Raw genomic sequence first — 23,363 nt, 5'->3', positions numbered from 1 at the left:
AAAACAACTCATGCTTGCCGTAAGATGAGTTATACTTATCCCTTGATTACGTGTATGCTAATTAAGAGATTTGATAACTCATACATAGGGAAGACGAATCGTATCGCATCTTAGTAGTTAGATGAATGATTTGTACTAACCAAAGATGGGTTATTCATATCTCTTAATAAAAGAAATTTCTTGACGACATCATTAAGTGCTTGACAAACACACACGAGTTGTATCATTCATGTAAGTGAAATTTTCATGTTAAATGTAATTTGTCATTGTTATGAGGTTAGTGGTGAAATCAATCCCTTATATCTTCTTCAACTTATTTTACTTCTACTTTTACAGTTTTTTAGTTTCAATTGCAAAACAAAAATCAAACATCTTTTCTAAATTATATTAGAGTTAATTTCAATAACTTAACAATGACCAACAATCCTTGAGGTTCGACACCCTCACATAGACCTGTCCTACAAAGATTCATTTTATTACGAGTGGCTATTGTATTATTGATGCACTCAAGACCACATCAGCGCACCATGCTTGAATGGGGGTCATGGATATAGCTTTACTAGTAACGTGGTCAACCCGAGGTCGAAATCGGTCTGGTTGCTAGTATATGACGGTATGAATACATATCTGGGGCATTGGTGCTGTATTACAGGTCACTCAGGATAGGGCCAACCCTGCCAGGAAGGGATTAATATCATGGGTAAACCATATAAAATTGAACTATGACTCTTGTTATAAGCATATATATATATATATATATATATATATATATATATATATATATATATATATATATATATATATATATATATATATATATATATATATATATATTCTATACATCATCATCTTGTACAATAAAATAATACTCTATTGCATGTGATTTAAACTTAAACCGAGTTCACCATATGATAACCTGTGTATCATGTGTATTATTACTCACTAAGTCGTGAACTTAGACCTTTGGCCTTGATTTGCATTAGTATATTTGGACCCCTTGATTTGCATTAGTTAGACCTTTGGCCTTGTTGTTTTATGATGTTTTGGTTAGTTTTTGTGTTTTTGTGTTTTGTAGGTCAATTAGATAGAAATGACAAATTTCATGAGGAAATGCTTGGAAATTCGGAAGTCTTGGAAAATTGATCGATCGAATTTACCCAGAACTGACATTTGCAGAAATGCTTCAGAATGCCCAATCAAGGGCTTTTCCATGACAAAAAGCAACTATCCTTCTGATTTTCGAAGCAGAACTTGTTGATTTGCTGAGCTTGGTTGTCTCTAGCTTGAGAGGAACCCAAAAGGGTAGAGATGTCTTTTTTGCTTGGGATCCAACCCTAATCTCGTTCTATAAAGCCATAGCCATGCCTCCATGTTGGAGTACGAATCTCAGAGAGTAGTTAGGTTTAATTTCGTCCATTTTGAAGTGTATTCCAGTTGCTTTTCTCTTTAGACATTTTTCTTTGTAAAGCTTTTCTTCTATTTTCATGTTTGTTCTTCAAGTTTTTGTGGTGTTCTTAGTCATGGGAGGCTAAAACTCTCAACTAAAGTTGAGGATGAAACCTCTCCATTGATGACACTCACACTCTTGTAGTACTACTTGCACATTTAATGTTATATCATTATGTTGTTCAAGTTCCATTCATTTAATGCTTTATCTTTTGCAATGAATGTGGTTGGTGGTAGAAATAAGACATTTAATGTGTTTCAACCGATGGATACATTGTTTTGTCGGTTTGAAAGATGATATCCATTGTGATTTGTTCTTTGAATGGATACAATGGTTGATTTGATTTCAAATGGGTACTCTTTATGATTTATCTTTGAGTTGGATTCATTTAATGGTTTTAAGGTTTATGGTTAAGAAACTTGAATGACACCCTAAGCTTAATGTTCTTTGGGTGTTCAAGTGGAAACCAAGAGTGTGAGTTGTTGGATTTGGTTTGGTGAATTCCTTAGCCTTAGTTCCTTTTTACATATTTCATTTATTCTTCTTTAACATAGCATTTTTGGTGCATGTTTAACCCTCAAACTCTTGGGACTAGGTTAAAATGAGGTTGATTAAGCAATACACTAACTTTTGACAATTTCCCTGTGGATTCGACCTCGCACTTGCATAACGCTATATTACAAACGATTTGTGCGCTTGCGAGTACTCTTTAAAACTCACAACAGTGTTGTATTACAGGTCACTCAGGATAGCGCCAACCCTGCCAGGAATGGATTAATATCCTGGGTAAACCATATAAAATTGAACTATGACTCTTGTTATAAGCATATATATATATATTCTATACATCATCATCTTGTACAATAAAATAATACTCTCTTGCATGTGATAACCTGTGTATTATGTGTATTATTACTCACTAAGTCGTGAACTTACACTTGTATCTTTTCATCTATGAAACATGTATTGTTTTATAGATGGTTTTTGTGATGACGGGCTCAGAGCAGTATTTGGTCCTACTGGAGGGAGTGCTCAGGATCATTTTGAGGAGTTAGATCCCATTTTGTTGGCACGGATGTGAAGAGGACCTAGTGAATTCCGCCGTGATATGATAGATATCATTTTTATGTTATATCTTCTTAAGTGTAGGCTTTGACTCTTGTTGTTGGTGACTTTTAGACCTTTGGCTCTAGATGTGTACTATTTTGATGACTGGTCTTTTGACCATATTTTGAAAGCTTCAGCTGTTATTATTTTAATGATATTTTAGTTTACTCTGTCTATTCTTGTGATGATTGTGGATTTTAGAATGCTATCTTTATTATTTTAAGTGAAAATCTTCCGCTGCAGATTCTCTTTAGAGAGGATGAGATCTCTGTAGTCTTGTTCTTCTTAGAATAAGGCCGGGAGATGAATCATAAAATTAACTACCAGTTAGTTAATTTCACTGGGGCGTTACAGTATCATAAGCAACATTCCAATAATTGTCTGGTAGCTCGTATTGTAAGCAATCCCAATTTGTGGTAGATACTGAATCCAACTTCCCTTTAGTCCAAGACAATAGCCCGCAGTATGTCCTCCAATGATCCGAATAGCCATCTAGACCGACCGTCAGTCTATGGATGAGAAGCGTTTGCAAACTTAAACTACAATACAATCTCCTATTGTAACTTTGCCAGAATCTTAATAGTAAATCACGTTTCGCCACACGACATTCGATGCTTTGACCCTTATATCACAGCTTAGACATACAATTCTACCAGCTTACCCTTACTTGAAATGAAGTGGGCAATCCTTGTCAATCAATCACTACTACCCAATAGTGTCATCTCTAGATGGTACTCCCAATAATGTTGTTACCAAAGTCCCAATAATCTTATTACCAAAGTCCATAGCTATCTTGTTCCATTTGAATAGCGGTCAAAACACCGACCTTTGATGGTTCACCTCCTTGTAATGACACTCTTTACCAATATGTATATTTGCTTAATCCTTCCTGCCATCACGATCCATTCTCTCATCATATAAAATATCATTATCCTACGAGTTAAAGCCCTCAATGAACGATACCTTCACTTAAGAGCTCTTTAGTCCATTTCGTATTAATACATCCAAAAATTCTCTATAATGCCTTACTTCATCCATACCAATAATCCAATGCCTGAACGATCTACTAACTGCAATAGACCTCGATCATATTATAGAATCTAGTATCCAATTGTCCTCTTTATTCCTCAAGCGACAAACAATCAACTTATTCATTGAGTCACTTCCTTCTACCATGTCATTAGTACTATCCCAATATCATTATCAAGGTTCTAAGTCCAATACTGCCACAATTAGTATTAACAATCTCGTGCCTTAACATTCTTATAATGTTCAATTAACAAAAAATCCTAAGTCTTAACACATCCAATATTAGTGTAATTAGCATAATGCATTAATAAAATCATTGGCCAACATTACACTTTCAAGTCCAAAACTTCAAGTCATACGCACTTTCCTAACAAAATTAAACTAGGTGCTGACTGAGCATACATAAAATATCTCATCCTCACATTCCCAAACAAAGCGAAACCCACATGTCTTAAGAAATTCTAATGGTTACACTCTCTTGTGCTCTTCCATTATTTTTGTCCAGGCCGACCAGTACCATTCCTGTTTGGCTGGTTGCAGTTTGTATAAAGTACCCCACCTTTCCACATCGATAGCACCAATTTGTCCCTAATCTACATTTCCCAAAATGTAGATTGCTACACCTATGGCACAAACGCCTTTGCTCCCTTTCGACTCACGACTCGTGAGGCATAATCTTCTTCAAGCTTTGGGAGTACTCATGATAGAATTCTTCCTCGAATCGGGTCCACGTAATAGCCTCTTCGCTTCCTAATTGCATCACTAGCTAATCCCTCTTCATGCACCACCACTGCCTAGCTTCTCCAGAGAACTTGTAGGCCGTGTACTTGACTCTTTGCTCTTCAATGCAATCTATAGCTCGCAGTAGCTCCTCCAAGTTCATAAGCCAATTCTTTGCTCCCTTGGGGTTCAAGTCCCCATTAAACACTAGGAATGGATGCTCATCAAATTCCTTAAATGATCAACTTTTCCTTCCACTTGGAGTCCCTTCTCCTCGAACGTTGATCAAAGCCTCCGTAAGAAGACTTGCGACTTTCTCTAATGCTTGAGTGGCATCTAACACATTCCTCGTCTTTTCATCAGGCTAGGAGGGTCCTTTCCCATAATTGCTAGCCACATTGTCTCGTCTTCATTGTGTCGTCATCTCTATAGTTACAACGATCGTTAGTCCCTGCTACAAAACACGCGTCGAGTCTTGCTTAAGACGTTAAACCCTATTACGAAACTTATCCTACTTTCCATTCTAATACCAACTTATCATATATCTTAGCATAGATTTATACATAGCACTTGCATCAAATCATCCTAGTCTAGATCAATCCTTATAGCGACATCATTATAGCGATCTTAATCCAATCCTGTCTTAAAGACCATATCATATCCTAAAATCCTAAAGTTCAACATTCTCAAAATCCTCATTCTCAAGAATCTGCATTCCTGTATAATTATTCCATCGTATACGCTAGTAGATCATCTCCTAATACCTGACAAATCAGTTCCTATATTCATCATAGCATAAGGCTTGGATACCAACTGTAACGCCCTGAAAAATTAATTAAATGGTGACAGGCGCTGGATTTTACACATTTAAGCCCCTTAATTTGCATACATTAATCCTTTAGCCTTGTTACAAATTGATCTTTTTTAGTGTTTTACATACTTTCAGGCTTCCCAAGAGAAGTGCAACAAAACCCATTATTTTTGGATTGTTAAAGATAAATTGAGCATTTTGCTAAGAGCATTCACAGCAGCTACCTAACCATTTGCCCTAAATGTAGGAAACAAAACTACTTTTTGTTTCCCTAAACAAATACACTTCATGATAACTTCCCTTTATCTTTTCCTATAACATTAAAATATTATTTTTCATTTTTTCTTTTGTTTTTTTATTCATTTCTTTTTTTCTCTTTCTCTTATTGTCTCTGTCTCTCACAAGATGCAGAACACCTCCACCCCTTCCGTTTCTTTCTTCTGAACATCATAAAAGAATGTTGTTGATGGATTTATGAGTATTTTTCTTTTGAACATCACAGAAGAATGTTGTTGATGGGTTTATGAGTATTTTTCTCGAGAAAAAACCCTCTTCCTTTTCCTTCGTGTGAAAATCTTCGCTCCATTGAGGGTCTCGACTCCCGTGACCCCCTTCCACCAGATTTTCCTCTGATCCAAAGCGTAACGATTCTCTCGCTGCAGGGTGATTTGCGACGGCCCCTCAATCAAAACAGCTCCAATTGGCTCCGTACAAAGCGGTGCCCTGTGATGAATTGTTCGCTACTGTTGCTGCTTCTTCTTCTGCGGCCAATCTCAAGCGCTCTCAGGCCTTGGACTCGCATGAAGGTAATTTATATGTACTTTCTTGAATTTTGATTTGGATTTTTGGTATTTAGTGTTATAAAATTAGGGTAAGGATCAAGTTGTTCGCTTGATGTTTAGGATGAGGTTTAGTTTTTCTGTGATTGATTTATTGATTTCATCGTTTCATAATTAAGTAATTGGCTGCGATTTGTAAATTATTTCATAATTTGGAGGTGTTGTTGATGGGTTTGTGTTTCTTCGATGGTTGCAGATGATGGAATGTTGCAGCGTTGCATGGAGTTGAGAATGGTGAAAGGAAGAGGGAGATGGGAGTTTTGAGAGAGAAAGAAGAAAGGGATTGGGACTTGGGAGACGTGAGAGGGTAGAGGAGAGAGAGTGGACCTTTTTTTAGGATTATAATAATCTATGGGATTGCTACAGTGCATTGGGTAACACTGTAGCATTCCTAATGTATAGGGAATATATATGGAAGCTGCTGTAGGTGAGTTTTTGTATTTTTTTTTTTAGATTTTTCCTAAATTTAGGGAACATAACTCCTTATAGAGTGTCTGCTATGAATGCTCTAAGTCATGTTGTCATTAGCAAATGGTGAAAAGGAGCCTCACTAAATTCTCAGAATTGCTTGTATAGATCAGTCATCTTTGCGAATTAAACTGTATTGATTCAGAAATAATTAGGAAATGAGCCATATATTCTTGGAAAGATCCAGATGTCTATTTTTTGTAGAATTTTATGGCTTGTAAAAATAATTTTTCTAGAGAAAGTTATGTCAATTTTAGTAGACAAATGCCAGGTTGTGCATGATGTCAACGTTGCAAAATAGAAGGAGGTATTAAATGCTATTTTTTTTTTTTTTGGGATTTTCAAAGTTGGAAAAGGAAGTTGAGTGTCTAAATAAGTCAAGTGAAAAATCAGAAAATAAAAAGAGGCACAAGTTCAATTGTTAGGGTTTTCGTTGAGGGCTCTATAAATATATGTTTCAGAGACCTAAAGGAGGTATATATGTTTTTTTCTACTAGAATTTTTTCTAAGGTGGCTGTCTTCACACATGGGAACTTTTGTTCTCTAAGGATTATCATCATAGAGGAGTTGTCTTTTTTTTCTTTTTCTTTTTATTTTTTATTTTTTATTTTTTATCTATTGTTTTGTGATAATGATATTTTTCATTAGAATTATGTGTACCTAAATATTTTAGTTAGGGCTCGATTGAAGCCCTAGTCATGTTTTCTTATGGATTTCGATTTGCTTTGTTACAAATTATTTTTGTGATGCTTAATTGATTACTTTCAGGTTTTAATTCATTCTTCATATGGCTCATGTGTTATGATTGATCATCATATACATTTGTTATATGGAGATTATCAATTAGATAAATTTAGATGATCGAGTCTTGTGCCTACATTAAGTGACGAAGGAACCAATTATAGGTTCTTGGAATTAATCAACATGAAAAACCAGAATTCGTGTGTTTGTTTCCATTGTTTTATGCTTTCTTGAAGTGCAACTTAATAGATACCATGCTAAATACTTTGAAAATGAAAAGAGTTAGAGTCGACACCCATGCCTAACTTGTTTCTTAGGGAAATCAATAGCTTAAGGAGTAGGTACCATGCCCTTAGGTTGGCAAACATTAAGCATCTAAATGTAATTTGTAGCATTGTGCAAATTGTTTGCTTGAAAGAAGATGATTAGTGGTGAATATCGAAACCTTAACTTATTTTCGCATTATTTCAAGTCTAGTTTCAAATTTGTTTTACGATTTTCTTTCACAAGTTCAATCCTTGAGTTTTTATTCAAATCTGTTATTTGTTTTGTTTCATTTAGATAGAAGCTTTAGGAAATTATCTTTAAACACAATTAATCTAATCCTCGTGGGAATGATCTCGTATTTGCTAATTATACTATTTGTTTGATCTTGTGCACTTGCGAGTTAAAACACACATTTAGAAGCTTATTATTTAGGTTGATATTTGTATATATTTGTATAACAACTGATAATTAACTTCGCGGTTCGTCTCCTAGTCCAATTTCACAAGGAATAAGACTTAGGAATCTACTACTCCTAAAGAAGAGAATACTACGCAGCGGAAACAAGATATTCTATCAACATTAATTACAACCAGAGCATCTACCAAGAGTCATTACAATAATTGAAATCACACTATACAAATCATCGGTATAAAAGATCCAAACTAGATCTAAACTAAATCCTTAATACACAATCGAGCCTCAAATGCTAAGCCTACAACATCACCCAAAAGTACTAATTACCATGAGTGATCTTTAGAATCCAGCAATCAATCCTCAAGCATAACCAGATCGATATTACTACGCCAAATTGCCACAACTACTATGAGGTTCAACTCGAATCCAACATCTAAAGGTAGTTCAACTATAAAACAACACGTTTTTTTTTTTAAGGACAACACATGTTTTATAGGTATAAAAGATACAAGCGTAAGTCTACAACTTAATGAGTAATAATATACATGATATACATGTTATCATATGCTGAACTCAGTTTAGGTTATAATCATAGGCATTGGAGTGTCATTTCATTATACAAGATGATGATTTATGCAATATAGATATAATATATGCTTATAACAAGAGAGTCATGTCATAGTTTAATTTCATATGGTCTACCCAGGATATAAACCCATTCCCGGCAAGGTGGCGATATCCTGAGGGACCAATAGTACAACACCGGTGGCCCGGATATGTACGCTACTGTCTATCATTAATAGCGCGCCCGAGTCCAATCTCGGGTGGTTCACGTTGCTAATTACGTCCATAACCATGACCCCCATTCAAGCATGGTGCGTTGGTTACAAAATAACCATTGGATTTAAGGCCAAACATAAAAATAAATAAATCTTTGACCATAAAGAATAACCCATATGATAGTAAGCTCATGGTCGTTTTCCCGCACAAAACGGTGTACCATGTCATTCGATGCAATTTAGTCTTCACCGTATTTTACATGCATACTTTCTTAATCTCATCATTTCATTATCTTATCATTAATCACACATTCTCACAAAATATAGTTCATAGTAATCAAAGGTACATTTCATGTGTTTTGTAAACATGCATGTTTTGGTACACAAAATAATCATGCTATGCGAAAAAATAATAATAGCAAGTATCCATGTGAGTTTTACTCACTTGGATCGCACGACCCCTCCAAAAAGTTTCATTGAGGCTCTACAACCTTGAAATTGGGAAAAACAAGTCTTACGTCCTAAACAGCTCAAAAATAGGCTTTCTACTTGTTTGTTGATCGTTGGTACGTTAAAAATCTTCAAAACATTAATCCAACACTAATCTATTTATTAAAACCAAAAACCAATTAGAGATACCAAACCATAAGCTAGAGCATGGAAACTAACTAAACACCATTACAACAACTTAAGAAACAATTTAGGTTAGGAATGTTACCTCCTTGAAGAACAAGAACCAAGAGAACTCATTCTCTCTCTCCAAAAACTCTCTCTCTCTCTCTCTCTCTCTCTCTCTCTCTCACTTTAGGATCCAACTAAAGGAATGGGCGGAAAATGAGGTGAAAAGGGCAAGGGTGAGGGTATTTATAGGAGAAAAAGTCAGAATGGATAAGGATAAATTGATCTGGCTTTTGGCGAACGTTTGACAAGTGAAACGTGAACGTTCGTAAAATATTTAGGGTTTGGCCATCGTTCAGGGTACGGTCTGACACACATGCTGAAGGCGTGGGGTGTACCTTCTGACACACAGTACAACACGTCAACGATCATTCATGGTGGGAACCGCGAACATTCCTTGTAACTCCCCCAAAAGTAGGTAATGATTTTACTTTACTTTGAGAGTTTCTGGCAGTACCTATAGAACAATTAACTGGTAATTTGCCTAGTGGAACCACCATTTACAAACTAATCAGAGTAAAAGAAAAGCGAAAGACAGAAGAATATGAAATTTGAGAATCTAAAAGTAATAAAATCTCAAATAATGCTATCATCAAATATCGACTGAGAGTGACCCAAAATTTGATTCAATATAAACAAACCTGATACTAAGAGACTGTTCACTTGTCATCTTCATCCTTGAGAACTTTCAAACTCTAACAAAAAACAACCTGATAATTGTCGACATATAGAGGGTTCGAGACATATGATAGCATTGAGTAAGTCAATGACTTGGTAAATAAATCATTACAAGATTGGTTATGAAGTAAGCCTTGAGAATCAACTTTAATTGCAAAATCATAAACATGAGCATTTTGAAAAAATTGACAAGTATTGCCTCTGTTACTATGCTCTCATTGAAAGTCATGGCTTGTTTTAAAATATTTGCGGATGCATAATTTCGGTGCCAATAGCTAGATTTTAAAGCAGGAGGATATTAGCCCATTCTTGGCAGGTTTGGTGCTGTCTCGTCAACACCGGTGCCCTAGATATGTATGCATATATACTAGCAGCCCGACCGAATCCGACCTCGTGTGGCCCATGCTACTAGCAAATGCGGTAACTATAACTCCCATTCAAGTATGATGCACTGGTCACAAAACAATCATTGAATTCTAGGCCCATCATAACATATTATAAAACATTTGACCATAACGAACAACCCTTATGATAGTAAACTAATGGCCGTTCTACCGCACGTACCGATGTACCATGTCTTACAATGCAATAATATGGTTAATCTATCATTAAAATAGTAATTCTCATCTTAAAATAGTTATAAAGTACAGATGAAAATTTAACAAGCTTTTAACATATCGTTTAAGAAAAATAAATCATGCTCAATCAACTGACATATCGCATCTATTAGGAACTCAGTTTTATAAATATTTACTTACCTCCTCTACTCATCCATAAATTGAGATATTTTAAGCTCCTACTACTGTGAAACATAACTTAAGATTAATAGCACTCCTAATCTAGAATGTTTGGCAACAATGACAATTGTTCGTCTCTCGAGCGACGAACATTCATGCAAGGCTTGGAGAATGTTCGGCATTACCAGAATGCATGCAAATCTAAAGATAATCTAAACCTAACGCACTAGCTCTTAAACAAAGTTCCTAATAACATAATAAGGACATTTTAAAACATATTACCGTGACCATTTATGAAAATCAATAGTGGTTCAAAGCTTATATTTTAAGCTTTGAAAATGTCATTTTCTTTTTAAAAGGAAAACTATCTATAAAGCTTGCATGTAACAGAAATTGTAAAACAAATTGTAACCAATAAGGATAGAACATTAATATTCGTGAAAGAATGGTTAAGCAACAAGAGTTACCTCAATGAAAGTGGATTTATCAACAAAACTCATCTTCTCACTCTGGAATTTTCCTCTAACCAAGAAGTGTGATATAATAGATGTATGGAGAAGAAATGGTGCTGAGAGGCGTAGGGAGGGGAATTTCTAAGCAATGATAAAGATCAACTGATTTGGTCATTTGGCGAACATTCCTCAAGTAAGAAACGAACGTTCATGTAAAATTTAGGATTAAATGATCGTTCGGCATACGACCGCGATCATTCATGGTACGATCTGACACACGCTGAAGGCGTGAGATGTACCTTTTGACATATTGTACAATATGTCAACGATCGTTCTTGGTGGGGGACCATGATCGTTCTCAATGGGAATTATGATCATTTGCAAAAAGGATAAGGATGACTGGCTATGTCAGCTAGGGTTTCTCTCGATCGTTCGTGAAGGAACAACAAACGTTCATCAAAGGTGCATCGAACATTCCAAGAATAATAGAGATTGTTCGTGGTAGGAAAAATAACTGAATTTTAAAAGCATTCTATTTTGAAAAAAAATCTTTTTGATGGTTGTTTGATTAGATTAATCTTTTATAAACATATTGCTTTTTTATACGGTGCGTCGTATTCCTGGTGGGAACTGCGATTGTTCTTGATTAAAAGTGAACGTTCGGTCAACTCAAAAAGTCAAATATCTGAGGATAAGGATGAGCTATTTTTACACAGTTTTGCTAAACTTTGAACGTTCGGTCTACTTTTGTCGAATGTTCGTACTATTTACCCAATAGCTTTATTTTTTGTCGAATGTTCGATATACCTTCTAACACAAAGCTTGTTGCTTGAACAGTGATATACGTCATAAGATCTAACTTTCATGACTTAATCTTTGAACGTTTGGTGTACTATATTATCGAACGTTCGGCTATGACAGAAAATCAAAATTCTCCTCCCTCACGAATGTTAATACATTAATTTAATTAAGGCTTACTTATTCCCTAATTAAGAGTCGGGGTATTACAATAATATTTTTCTATCATCAATACAAACTATAGCCTCCAAATGTGAGACAATATTGTTGGATCTTAGAAATTAGCCTCATTTCATCACCTAAGTGTCTTAGTGTGAAAAAGATGGGTCTTTGTGTATTTTGGTGTAAGACGTCACTTGGCCGTCATATAGAAGGGCTGATGTCTCTTGTTATGAAGACTTTAAAGAGCAACCAGTATTAGACGTCACTTAGACGTTAGATAGAAGTGCTGATGTCATGGAGGTTTGAAAGTACTTGTTTGGCAACGTCACTTAGACATTAGATAAAAGTGATGACGTTGTCTGGAAATATTAGAAAAGTTAGTTATGAAACCCTAGTTGACGGGCTGACGTCATGACGCCATGGGGATTTCAGCTTGTCTACACTTTCTTGTCCGCCCGTTTTGACATTGTCAATGTCCGAATGAAAAAAACCTTGTGAGGTTCAAATTCGAATAGTTTTTAAGCAGATTTTTAATGCCACCAAGTTTTCCATCATCAAATGTCGAGATAAAAATTTATGGTAGATATACTTGGACAGGGTCATATTTGACAGCATTTCAACTTTTGCCTTCTTTCATCCTATAAAAAAAATATGATGTCCCTTTGTGTTTCTCGGAGAATCTAGAATGAAATTAATGTTTCCAAACCTCTTGAGAGGTTTGCTTGCTTCTCCCTTGTGTGGTAAGAGAGCCATTGATGCTTTCTATTTCTTATACTTTGTGAAGCCTAGAACTCATTTTGAGCCTTAGAATCTTATTAAAAGATTCCTTGCTTTACTATTTTTTTTTTTTTTTGTTGAATTTTCACTTTGTTCTTTTTAAATGGAACATTTAAGGTATTTTAACAAAAAAAAAAAAAAAAAAAGAAAAGAAAAGAAAAGAAAAGAAAAAAGAAGGTAAAATTAAAAGATTTAAAACATATGATACTAAATATTAATATAATAAAATGTAGATTCGAGATAATCTACATACTTCATCGGATATCCTTTTATGGCCAATATTGTCCTTTTTCGATCAAACGGTATCCTCCACCGAGATTTGAATTTGAGTTTACCGAACCCTACCTTCGCCAGATTTCCTACATTTCCAGCCCTGCCCCAGCCTTTCCACCCTAATACCAAGCACCGGCGTTGCAGAGCAAGAGGACATGGTCGTCATTTTGAGAATGAAGCAGTGACAAAACCGTCAGCCTGAAAAGATATCTTTGTTTGGGGGGAGCAGAGAGTACAGGAATTGAGGCGTGACATGACCCACATTTTCCCTTGGGCGTGCGGATAGGGTACCCTACGTAATTAAAATTAAAATACAGCGAGTACGGAGTGAGTAAAAGGGACCCATCATCCATCGTCAATGCGGAAACCGAGCAAATCTGAGCCGTCCGTGAGCGCAACATTCGATTATAAAAGGCGTCGTCATCATCCAGAGGAGCTTTGAACTTGACGGAGAGACAAAAGGGCGTGGGGCTTGCAGTCTTCCAGTCCTCTGCCGCAGATACCACCAACTTTCTCTGAGTGACGGAGAGAGAGTGAAACGCAACGTTTCTTCACTCTTTAAGGTACTGTGTTTCGCCGCTAAAGCCGGCGCTTGTTCATTTCGACGGCCGATTTTGGTCTACGAGACTACTGTTTTCTGTCGTTTTCAGAGTGTCTAGGGTGTTTTTCAGGTTCAATTTCTGTAATGCTGGCTTTGTTATGGGGGCTATTTTGGGCATTTCCTGTGTGTGAGCTTGATCTGTGACTGTTTTCTCTGTTTCTGTTTCTGCTTTGATTTTTTTTTTTTTTCCTCTTGATTTTTTTTGTAGGCTTTGAAAGGAAGTTTGGGTTTTCTTTATGTTGTTAAAAGCCCAGGGTTTCCCGCTCTGTCATGGGTTTTTGTTGTTTTGTGCTTTTCAAAAGTGAATTTTTCTGTTCTGAAATTGGTACCAGCATTGTTGTTGTGCTTTTTTCTTTTCTTTAGGAGTGTTTAATTAGGGTATTTCCCGTTCTAAAGCTCGATCTGTGATTTTTTGCTCTCTCTTGCTTGCAGCTTTACTGGATTCTCCCTTAGCAGAAGTTTGTTTGTACTTTTGGGTAATATGTCCTGTGAATGTATGTTATTCTTGCTTGGATGCTTGTTTTGGGTTAAATGTGTTTCTAAAAATTGCTTCTTGAAAGCGATATTGTTTGTTTGTGTTAGGGAACGTCTGTAACCGAATTTTTTATTTATTTATTTTGATTTTTTATCATGGGTTCGCCCAGTTTTGCATGGCCTTTTTTATTTATTTTTTTTGCCTTCTGGTTTAAGTTTCCTAGCTCTCCAGTGTGAAAGTTTTATTTATTTATTCTATACTATGGTTTTGTTGTTTAGGTTTGTGTATTAGTAATTTTTGTTTGGGTTTTTGTGACTTTCAAGAGTTTTCTCTGGCGTTGCATGAGTTTTTCACATTTTTGTTTCTGTTGTTTTTTGTCTTGGGATTTCTTCAGCTTTGATGGCTTAGCACTCGCTTTTCTGAAGTTGGTTTACGGTCCTTGAGTTTCTGTTTTTCGTTACTCTTCAGGGTTTTACGTAGTAATCTTTCCATAGATGCGTGTTTTACAAATCTGCATGCCTTTTTTTATTTTTTATTTTTATCCCTGTCGAAGCTTTCTCGAAGCTTGTCTTACGGAAGGCTAATAATGTGTTTTAAAATGCGGACTTCTGATTTAGGTTCGGAAATAAGTAGGCACTTGCTTGGTTGTCTGGTTATTTAGGCGGTTTTTGTATCTTTGTGATCTGCAATTTTAGCATACGTTGCCTTTTTGTTATTTTAGCTTTTTATTTTTGTGTTCTTAAATCTATGTGAGAATTTTTGGTTTTTCTTTCTTTCTTTTTATTTTTGTTTATTTTTTATTTTTTATTTTTATTTTTTTAGGGGTCTCTGTTTGTTGTTTGAATCTTATTCTTGCCTGGTTTCTACAGCTTTGAAGGGGGTTCTGCTATGCAATGTTATGAAATGGTCCGACTCCCCTAACATTTTTTATTCGATTTACTTGAAGCTTTTAAGGGCTCTGATGCTCCTTTAGGAATAATAGTTTAATATCCTAAAATTAATTTTAAGTTCCAAGTTCTCGGTTGGTTGTGTTGTGCTGTCTTTTCTGATAGTTGAGATATCCTTTCATGTGTATCAATTTTTTTGGATATTTGATTACCGTTGAGGGTTTTTTTTGAGTCTCAGAATCTGCATTATTATGTAAATCTGCAGTAGTAGCCAGTGATTTGTTTAGTTTTATTAAGATTGTCTGTTCTCAATTCAGTTGACGTATCTTTTTTCAGGCTAGAAAATTTGTGTGCCTTTAAGGACAATTCATAGCTCATATTGAAGCTGTAACTTTTTGAGTACATAATGGTCATTTTGGATGGTCTGGGTGGTTCCCATGTGTCATTGAGTTCTCTATTTAAGCCTGAGGGTCTCCAGATAATTTTATGAACTATTAAGTTTCTTCACTTGAGTTATTAGATCTTGCTTTTGTTTGTAACCCCTCATGACAGTGCATTTAGGATTCCTGAGGTATTCGTATTCTACTTAAGTCATGGATTCATTTGAGCAAGACGGTAACGGCACAACAGATGGAGGCAGCACACTGGATGCATTGCCACCTCCTCCCCCTGTTATCCCACCAGATGTTGTTCCTCTGCGTGCAGAACCAGAACCCCTTGCCGAACCAGTTAAGAAAAAGGTTCTGCGAATTCCTATAGCGAGGCGTGGTCCTGGAAGCAAAGGGCAAAAGATACCTCTGGTTACAAATCATTTTAAAGTTTCGGTTACAAACGTTGAGGGCCATTTCTTCCATTATAGTGTATGTTTCTATATTTCTCTCATATAACACTTCTTTTGTTGAGGGCCTTTCTTCCATTATAGTTTATGTTACTGTATTTGGGTTTCCAGGAAAGTGTAGAGTTTCTCAACTTTATCATTCTTAAATTACACTGCTTTGTTATCTTTCAAACAGGTTTCTGTGACTTATGAAGATGGGCGCCCTGTCGAAGGTAAAGGTGTTGGAAGAAAGGTGATTGATAGGGTGAAGGAGACTTATGATACTGAGTTAGCTGGGAAGGACTTTGCTTATGATGGGGAGAAGAGTTTGTTCACTGTTGGATCACTTCCCCGCAATAAACTTGAGTTTACTGTTGTGCTTGAGGATGTCCAATCCAACAGGTATACCTTCAGGGTTTGTGATTCATTTATTCTAGGTATTCTGTTATTGTCACTTTATCTCTAATTTCTAGCGAACTTAATTTGTGTAGAAACAATGGTAATCGTAGCCCTGATGGCCATGGAAGTCCAAATGAGAGTGACCGCAAGAGATTGCGGCGTCCGTATAACTCCAAGACATTTAAAGTGGAGATTAGCTTTGCTGCAAAAATTCCCATGAATGCCATTGCAAATGCTCTACGGGGTCAGGAGTCAGAGAACTCCCAAGAAGCCCTAAGAGTGCTGGATATTATATTGAGGCAGCATGCTGCTAAGCAGTGAGTGAACTATGTTGGTTTAGTTCATTTTTAATTTTCACTAGCTTTCTATGTAGCTTAATTTTGATCCATTAAATTTAACGATTTTGTGACTCTTGCAGGGGCTGCCTCCTTGTTCGCCAATCTTTTTTTCACAATGATCCAAAAAATTTTGCAGAGGTCGGTGGTGGTGTTCTTGGCTGCAGAGGATTTCATTCAAGTTTTAGAACCACCCAGGGAGGCTTATCTCTGAATATTGGTAAGATCATTTACATTTTTGTTCTATATTTATTCATTTCTGAACTTATTCATTTTTTCACTTGTTCTCTTGCCTTTCTATCCAGATGTATCAACTACCATGATCATACAGCCTGGGCCAGTGGTGGATTTTTTAATTTCCAATCAGAATGTGAGGGATCCATTTCAACTTGATTGGTCAAAGGTAATTAAATCTGCATCTTTCTTTTATTCTACTTGGTTCTTCTACCAATTTATAGCTCCGTTTTTGTTTCTATTGACAGGCTAAGCGAGTCCTCAAAAATCTTAGGGTTAAAGCTAGTCCCTCCAATCTTGAGTTCAAGATAACTGGTTTGAGTGAGAAACCATGCAAAGAGCAGACGTATAATTTCTATCATGTCATCATTTTTACTTTTCCTTTGGTTGTGTTGAGACTGGTCTTGCACCTAATTATAACCTGACTTCCTCTTAAATAAGTAACACATTTTTGAATAATTGATATGACTTCCTCTTAAATAAGTAACACATTTTTGAATAATTGATATACTTGTGTGTTGTAGCTTTACGCTAAAGCAGAGAAATGGAAACGATGTGGATGGTGAAGGTCAGATAGAAGTGACTGTTTATGATTATTTTGTTAATCATCGTGGTATAGAATTGCGTTATTCTGGAGATCTTCCATGTATCAATGTCGGGAAGCCAAAACGCCCGACTTATTTACCTCTTGAGGTGAATTTATGGGTTATATCTGCTTAACTTAATACTGTATAAATGACGAATGGGTCTTATCTAAGGTTTTTTTGTTGCACTTTTCTTTTTAGCTTTGTTCCTTGGTGTCCTTGCAACGATATACAAAATCTCTATCCACTCCTCAAAGAGCTTCACTAGTGGAAAAATCAAGACAAAAGCCACATGAGAGGATGAAGGTTTTGTCTGATGTAGGTGTCTTTGCTTAACTTTGGAAGGATGTTATTCCTATTGTCAATTTTCTCCTGTTAATTTTCTAGTACTTGTGTTATGTTGTAGGCTTTGAAAACCAACAATTATGATTCTGAACCGATGCTAAAATCAAGTGGCATTTCAATCAGTAGCAGCTTCACTCAAGTGGAAGGCCGTGTTCTGCCAGCACCTAGGGTATTTCTCTTATTTGTCATAATAAAGTGGCATTTCAGTTTGTCTAAATGTAACCTTTGGATTGATTTTCATAAAGCATTATGACCATGGAATCAAATTTGCTCTTCAGACTAATTGTTCTCTTTGTTTACTCCACAGTTGAAAGTGGGAAATGGGGAGGACTTTTTTCCTAGGAATGGTAGATGGAACTTTAACAATAAGGTATTCATTGTTTTTTCTACATTTTGTGATTTTGGTTCTGTGATTCTCACAGTATTTTCAACTGTTTCTGTAGAAATTGGTGCAGCCAGCAAAGATAGAACGGTGGGCTGTTGTCAACTTCTCAGCGCGTTGCGATATACAAGGACTAATACGAGATTTGACTAAATGTGGAGAGTTGAAGGGAATTGTAAGTTAGGTCCTGATATGAATACTACAATGTCTTGTCTAGTGACTGACAGTTCCTTTTCCTGTGTTGCTGTAGCTTATTGAGCCTCCATTCGATGTGTTTCAAGAGAATCCTCAGACTAGACGTGCTCCTCCTATGGTTAGAGTGGAGAAGATGTTTGAGGATATTCAGTCAAAGCTTCCTGGTGCTCCACAGTTTCTTCTTTGCTTGCTTCCTGAGAGGAAAAACTCTGATCTTTATGGTAGAGAGTGATTTGATCCATTCTTTACTGACAATGCTAATTGTGTTTACAAAGTGACTGCTAAATGAAATTTGTTGCATCTCCAAGGTCCATGGAAGCGAAAGAATCTTGCCGAGTATGGAATAGTAACTCAATGCATGGCTCCTACAAGGGTTAATGACCAATATCTTACTAATCTTCTCTTGAAGATAAATGCAAAGGTGAGCTACTGTGATGAGTGTAGTTTAACTGCACTCCCTCTCTTTCCCTTATTGGCTTTTCTGTTTCTTGTTGCAAATTATTTGTGGGATACAAGGCTTTGGTGTTATTGTATTGTCAAACTTGGTTTAATTTCCTTTTTTATCATACTTGCAGCTGGGCGGTTTGAATTCGTTATTGGCAGTTGAACACTCTCCCTCTATTCCTATAGTTTCCAAGGCTCCCACCATCATAATTGGGATGGATGTGTCACATGGCTCTCCTGGACAGTCTGACATACCATCAATTGCTGCGGTAATTCTTATTTTGCACTTTTCTTTTTTGTCTGTTTACTTGAATAAATACTATTTAACAACGTTTTTTACTATTTTTCATGTTCTAGTTTATTTTAAAAAAAGTTCTTATCTAAGATTCATTTTGCTGAAACTCACAGGTGGTCAGCTCAAGGCAGTGGCCGTTGATTTCTAAATATAGGGCATCTGTTCGGACACAGTCTCCAAAGGTTGAAATGATAGATTCAATATTTAAGCGCGTGTCTGAAACTGAAGATGAAGGCATATTTAGGTGGGTTCTCTATCTTAATGCTTGTAATTGAACAGCAAGTGTTTAATATTTTGATCACCAAATAATGTGAACTCTTTTGCATGAGCAGTTCCTGCTTACTTTTGTCCTTGGGCTTCTGCTCAAGTGCTGAAGTGTGGGGCTGGTATTGAGAGTTGGTGATTGGTTCAAACATTGCCAAGCTGGATAGGAAAAGAATCAATTTATAAACAATTAAATACTTAAAAAAAGATAAAATGTAAAGCAAACTCGATGAAAGGAAAAGTTCCTGCTGATTCCTTGCTTCAAAAGTTTAGGACACAAATTTCCGACTGGTTTGTCGGAAAGTCATACAAACCAGCCTCTAAAAGAGATGTGTCATTTAAGCTATTAAAAAAGCATGTGAGAAGTTTGTTGTAGGGAATTTTTGTCCAAAAGTTAAAGCGACTTCTGATGGAAATTCTTTCTCCCGTCTATGTTTGTACTTCTTCAAATTGAGCTTTGCTTGTGGACTTCCCAAGTGATGCATTTGTGCAATTTCAGGGAGCTTTTGCTTGACTTCTATACGAGTTCAGGGAAAAGGAAACCTGATCAAATCATTGTATTCAGGTATGTCTTTCTTTTAGATTGCCAATGTAAAAGTTGCTCCAATGTTTTCTGTTTATACTAACATCTGTCTCCAATAATCATTCGGAAGTAGTACATGCATTGGTCCAAAACTAAGGTTTTAATTTTTTTTTTTCAGTTGCAATAAAAAAAAAATCATTTCAGAATAAAAATGGAATTTGGATGAATATCAAGCAGTGAAGCATGTGAAATTGGTTTCATGTGGATGAAATTTTATTTTGTTTATGGTTCTGGGTACAAAGTACTCGGATAATTCAAGAAAGAATGATAATTGAAGCAAACAAGTTTAGAAAAATTAGTGATACACATGGGTTAGGTGATACACATGGGTTTAGAAAAATTAGCTTTTTATCTTCTGTTCTCCCAATTATGGATGGTCGAATGCTTGTTTGAATTGTCGAGTGGGAATGTATGCTCTATCTTGTGAGAATAAAAAATGGCAATTTTGTTGCATAGGGTTACTGTGATCAACATGAAAATCATCTTGGTTGTGGCTCTGATCCTCTGCAAGAATCGGTCTATAGTGTTTGTTTTGCCTATGCTCTGTCTAGTCTTTTTTATTTTTTGCTCTTTTTTTTTTTTGGGGGGGGGGGGGTGGGGGGTGGGTAAACAGTGTTTTGGTATGTTACAAGTCATCAAAATAGATGTGAAACATGTTAGTGGTGGTGGTTATAGGCGGGTGTTCATTTACCTTACTATTTATGCTTCAGCAATGCTTTTATTAATTGGTTATTTACTGGATTTAGGGATGGAGTCAGCGAATCACAATTCAATCAAGTTTTGAACATTGAATTGGATCAGATGATAGAGGTTCTTTAACCCTGCCACCCTTCAATTATATATTTAAAAGCTGTGATTTCTTTGCTTAGTTTGGAAATGACATATACTTTATGTTTGTTAATATTTCTAGGCATGCAAATTTCTTGATGAGAAGTGGTGCCCCAAGTTTGTGGTAATTGTTGCACAGAAAAACCACCATACAAAATTCTTCCAGCCTGGTTCTCCTGATAATGTTCCACCTGGTAAGAAAGCCCGTAAGTTTTGCAGATTTTCCTAGTATGGTATTGGACAAGCTTCAGACCCCTTCTTTTCCCTTTTCTATTTTGGCAGGAACAATTATAGACAACAAAGTTTGTCATCCACGAAACAACGATTTTTATCTTTGTGCTCATGCTGGAATGATTGTGAGTATATTTTTTGATTTTTCGGATTATTTCCTTAATGTACTGGTGTGTGTTAATCTTTGATGTCTTGGCGTGTTCTTAAAAATGAATCACTTGCAAATCTAAATATTTCTGAATCATCTTTCTTGTAATATCAAGAAACAGATAGATATACTGATTTCAATCTTTTGCTGCCCAGGGGACCACAAGGCCAACACATTACCATGTTCTATTTGACGAGGTTGGCTTTTCTGCAGATGATTTACAGGAACTTGTGCATTCACTGTCTTATGTGTGAGTAGATATTGGGCCTTAAGATTACTTCAATAATTCCTTTTGAGCTAGGGCTAGCTGTTACAACTGTTTTGAATTAATATTTGTGATTAATGCAGGTACCAGAGAAGCACAACTGCCGTTTCTGTAGGTAATTCAGTGTTTACCATAATGATGCAATTTGTGGTTGGTTGCTTTGCTCTTCAAGGATCACTGCTCATCGCTGATGCACTCTACTAAAATAATATTATACTAGACCAGGAAGCCTCTTCTTATTGTAGTAGATTTGGCCTTTTTTTTTTTTTTTTTTTTTTTTTTTTTTAATTCTTTTTTGATAAGTAAGAGAAATATCATTAAAGATTAAAGGGCGCAAAACGCAATCAAGTACACAGGAGATTTGGCCTATTGATCTTACTAAATCGCAATTTTGTACTTGGTTGCTTAAACCTGCTACTTACTTTTATAGTGCTATTAAAAATAAAATATTTCTAAAATTTATTCCTCAATCTCTCTGTGCAGTTGCCCCAATATGCTACGCCCACTTGGCAGCCACCCAAATCGGACAGTTTGTGAAATTTGAAGACACATCTGAGACATCCTCAAGCCATGGAGGTTTGACATCTGCTGGAGCTGTCCCTGTTCCGCAACTGCCCAGATTAGAGGAGAAAGTGTGCAACTCCATGTTTTTCTGTTGAGGTTTGTATCCTCTGCATGTGTTAGATAATGTATTTTGAACAAATGGTCTGTATATACCCAAAGTTATTTGTGTGGCCTTCCCCTGCCGAAGGCGTTGGACCAAGCAGTAACTTGAACCCTTTTGGTACTTGGTAGTTTGATGTGTAGGCCTCTGTCACAAGGTACTCTCTAGTGTAAGTTATGCTCATGTATCCTGCTGCCTGCCTGTTTTGTGTCCGTCCTTGTGACACGTCTTTACTAACATAAATTAAGTTACTGATGGCTTTGTTGTAATTATGGATCTAGTTACTTTAATATGGTAGGCAATTCGGTAATTTCATTGTTGACTGACGAATGTTTTTAGGGATTTGTAAGATGCACATAGCCAGTTATGGTTATGTTTTTTTTTTTCTTTCCCCTTCAAGGCACGGCCTCTTTGGGACCCATTCCTGTGGATAAATCTCATATACATGACCGCCCACTGGCTAATCGAGGAGATTCGAATAGGTGACGGTATGGTATTACACCAAACGAGCAATCATTCGAACTAATCCTTGCGGTGTTTCTTTGGTAATTGTTAGAGACATAGTAGGGACAGAGTTGCATTGAAAATAGGACTGCTTCGAAGATAGAGTAGTCTTAAATATTTCAGGTCAGAATTCGAGTTTGTTTCGTGCCTTTCTTAGTAAACACAATCTGTAACCTTATCAAAAGAGAGTTTGAATTTAGATGTAGTTGAAGAGAAGCTGTTGCAAGCATCATAAGTTGGATCATCCAGCAGCTGGTATCCGATGGGAAACCATTGTAGACCAGAATTGGTGCCCCCAGTGGTGGTGCGTTATCACGGACATGGACAGCGACTTTCATTCCCTTAAAGCAAGTAGCCTTTGCCACTGAGGAAGTAATACGGCTTTGCCTCTGTGAGATTAAACACATCACGACCACCCCTTGTAATATTCTCTATGAAGTTTTTGTCAATGCAATTCTTGTAGCTTGTCTCGTTCTCCAAAACTTTGTAGAGGTGCTTGTCAAACCCGAAATCTTATAAATTGAAAGAAATGAGTTATTGTTGGACGTAATTTTGAGATGAAAACTTAAGATCAGGATCTAATTATTTTTTCATGATCACTAGTTGGAATTCTTTCAAATTGAGATAATTTGAGAGGATTCTAATTCAAAAACTTAATAAACGAAAATAGATAAAAAAAAAAAAAAAAAAAGATAAAGGAAGAGCT

At 36.2% G+C, this 23,363-nt stretch overlaps 1 protein-coding gene across 2 annotated transcripts; it reads left to right on the top strand.

The window, feature by feature from the left end:
• Positions 1-13,582: 13,582 nt before the first annotated feature.
• On the top strand, positions 13,583-22,463 carry LOC133877196 (protein argonaute 4-like). 2 transcript variants are annotated; one of them, XM_062315448.1, is made up of 23 exons: positions 13,583-13,740; positions 15,693-16,000; positions 16,154-16,359; positions 16,449-16,673; positions 16,775-16,911; positions 16,997-17,094; positions 17,174-17,271; positions 17,450-17,618; positions 17,711-17,827; positions 17,916-18,023; positions 18,162-18,224; positions 18,298-18,411; positions 18,487-18,652; positions 18,740-18,852; positions 19,007-19,144; positions 19,284-19,414; positions 19,934-19,999; positions 20,764-20,827; positions 20,928-21,039; positions 21,128-21,201; positions 21,380-21,474; positions 21,573-21,604; positions 21,973-22,463. In XM_062315448.1, exons 2-23 carry the CDS (start codon positions 15,734-15,736, stop codon positions 22,146-22,148), a joined length of 2,769 nt encoding a protein of 922 aa, XP_062171432.1. In that variant the 5' UTR covers positions 13,583-13,740; positions 15,693-15,733; the 3' UTR covers positions 22,149-22,463. The 2 variants fall into 2 exon arrangements, with proteins under 2 accessions (XP_062171432.1, XP_062171433.1); XM_062315449.1 differs by having other exon boundaries at positions 13,611-13,740; positions 15,702-16,000.
• The last annotated feature ends 900 nt before the right edge of the window (positions 22,464-23,363 follow it).

The sequence above is a fragment of the Alnus glutinosa genome, chromosome 9 (genome assembly GCF_958979055.1).
Source record: "Alnus glutinosa chromosome 9, dhAlnGlut1.1, whole genome shotgun sequence".
In the NCBI taxonomy this organism is placed as follows: domain Eukaryota; kingdom Viridiplantae; phylum Streptophyta; class Magnoliopsida; order Fagales; family Betulaceae; genus Alnus; species Alnus glutinosa.
The sequence above is the reverse complement of the archived record's forward strand: the minus strand, read 5'-3'. Positions and strand labels throughout refer to the sequence as shown.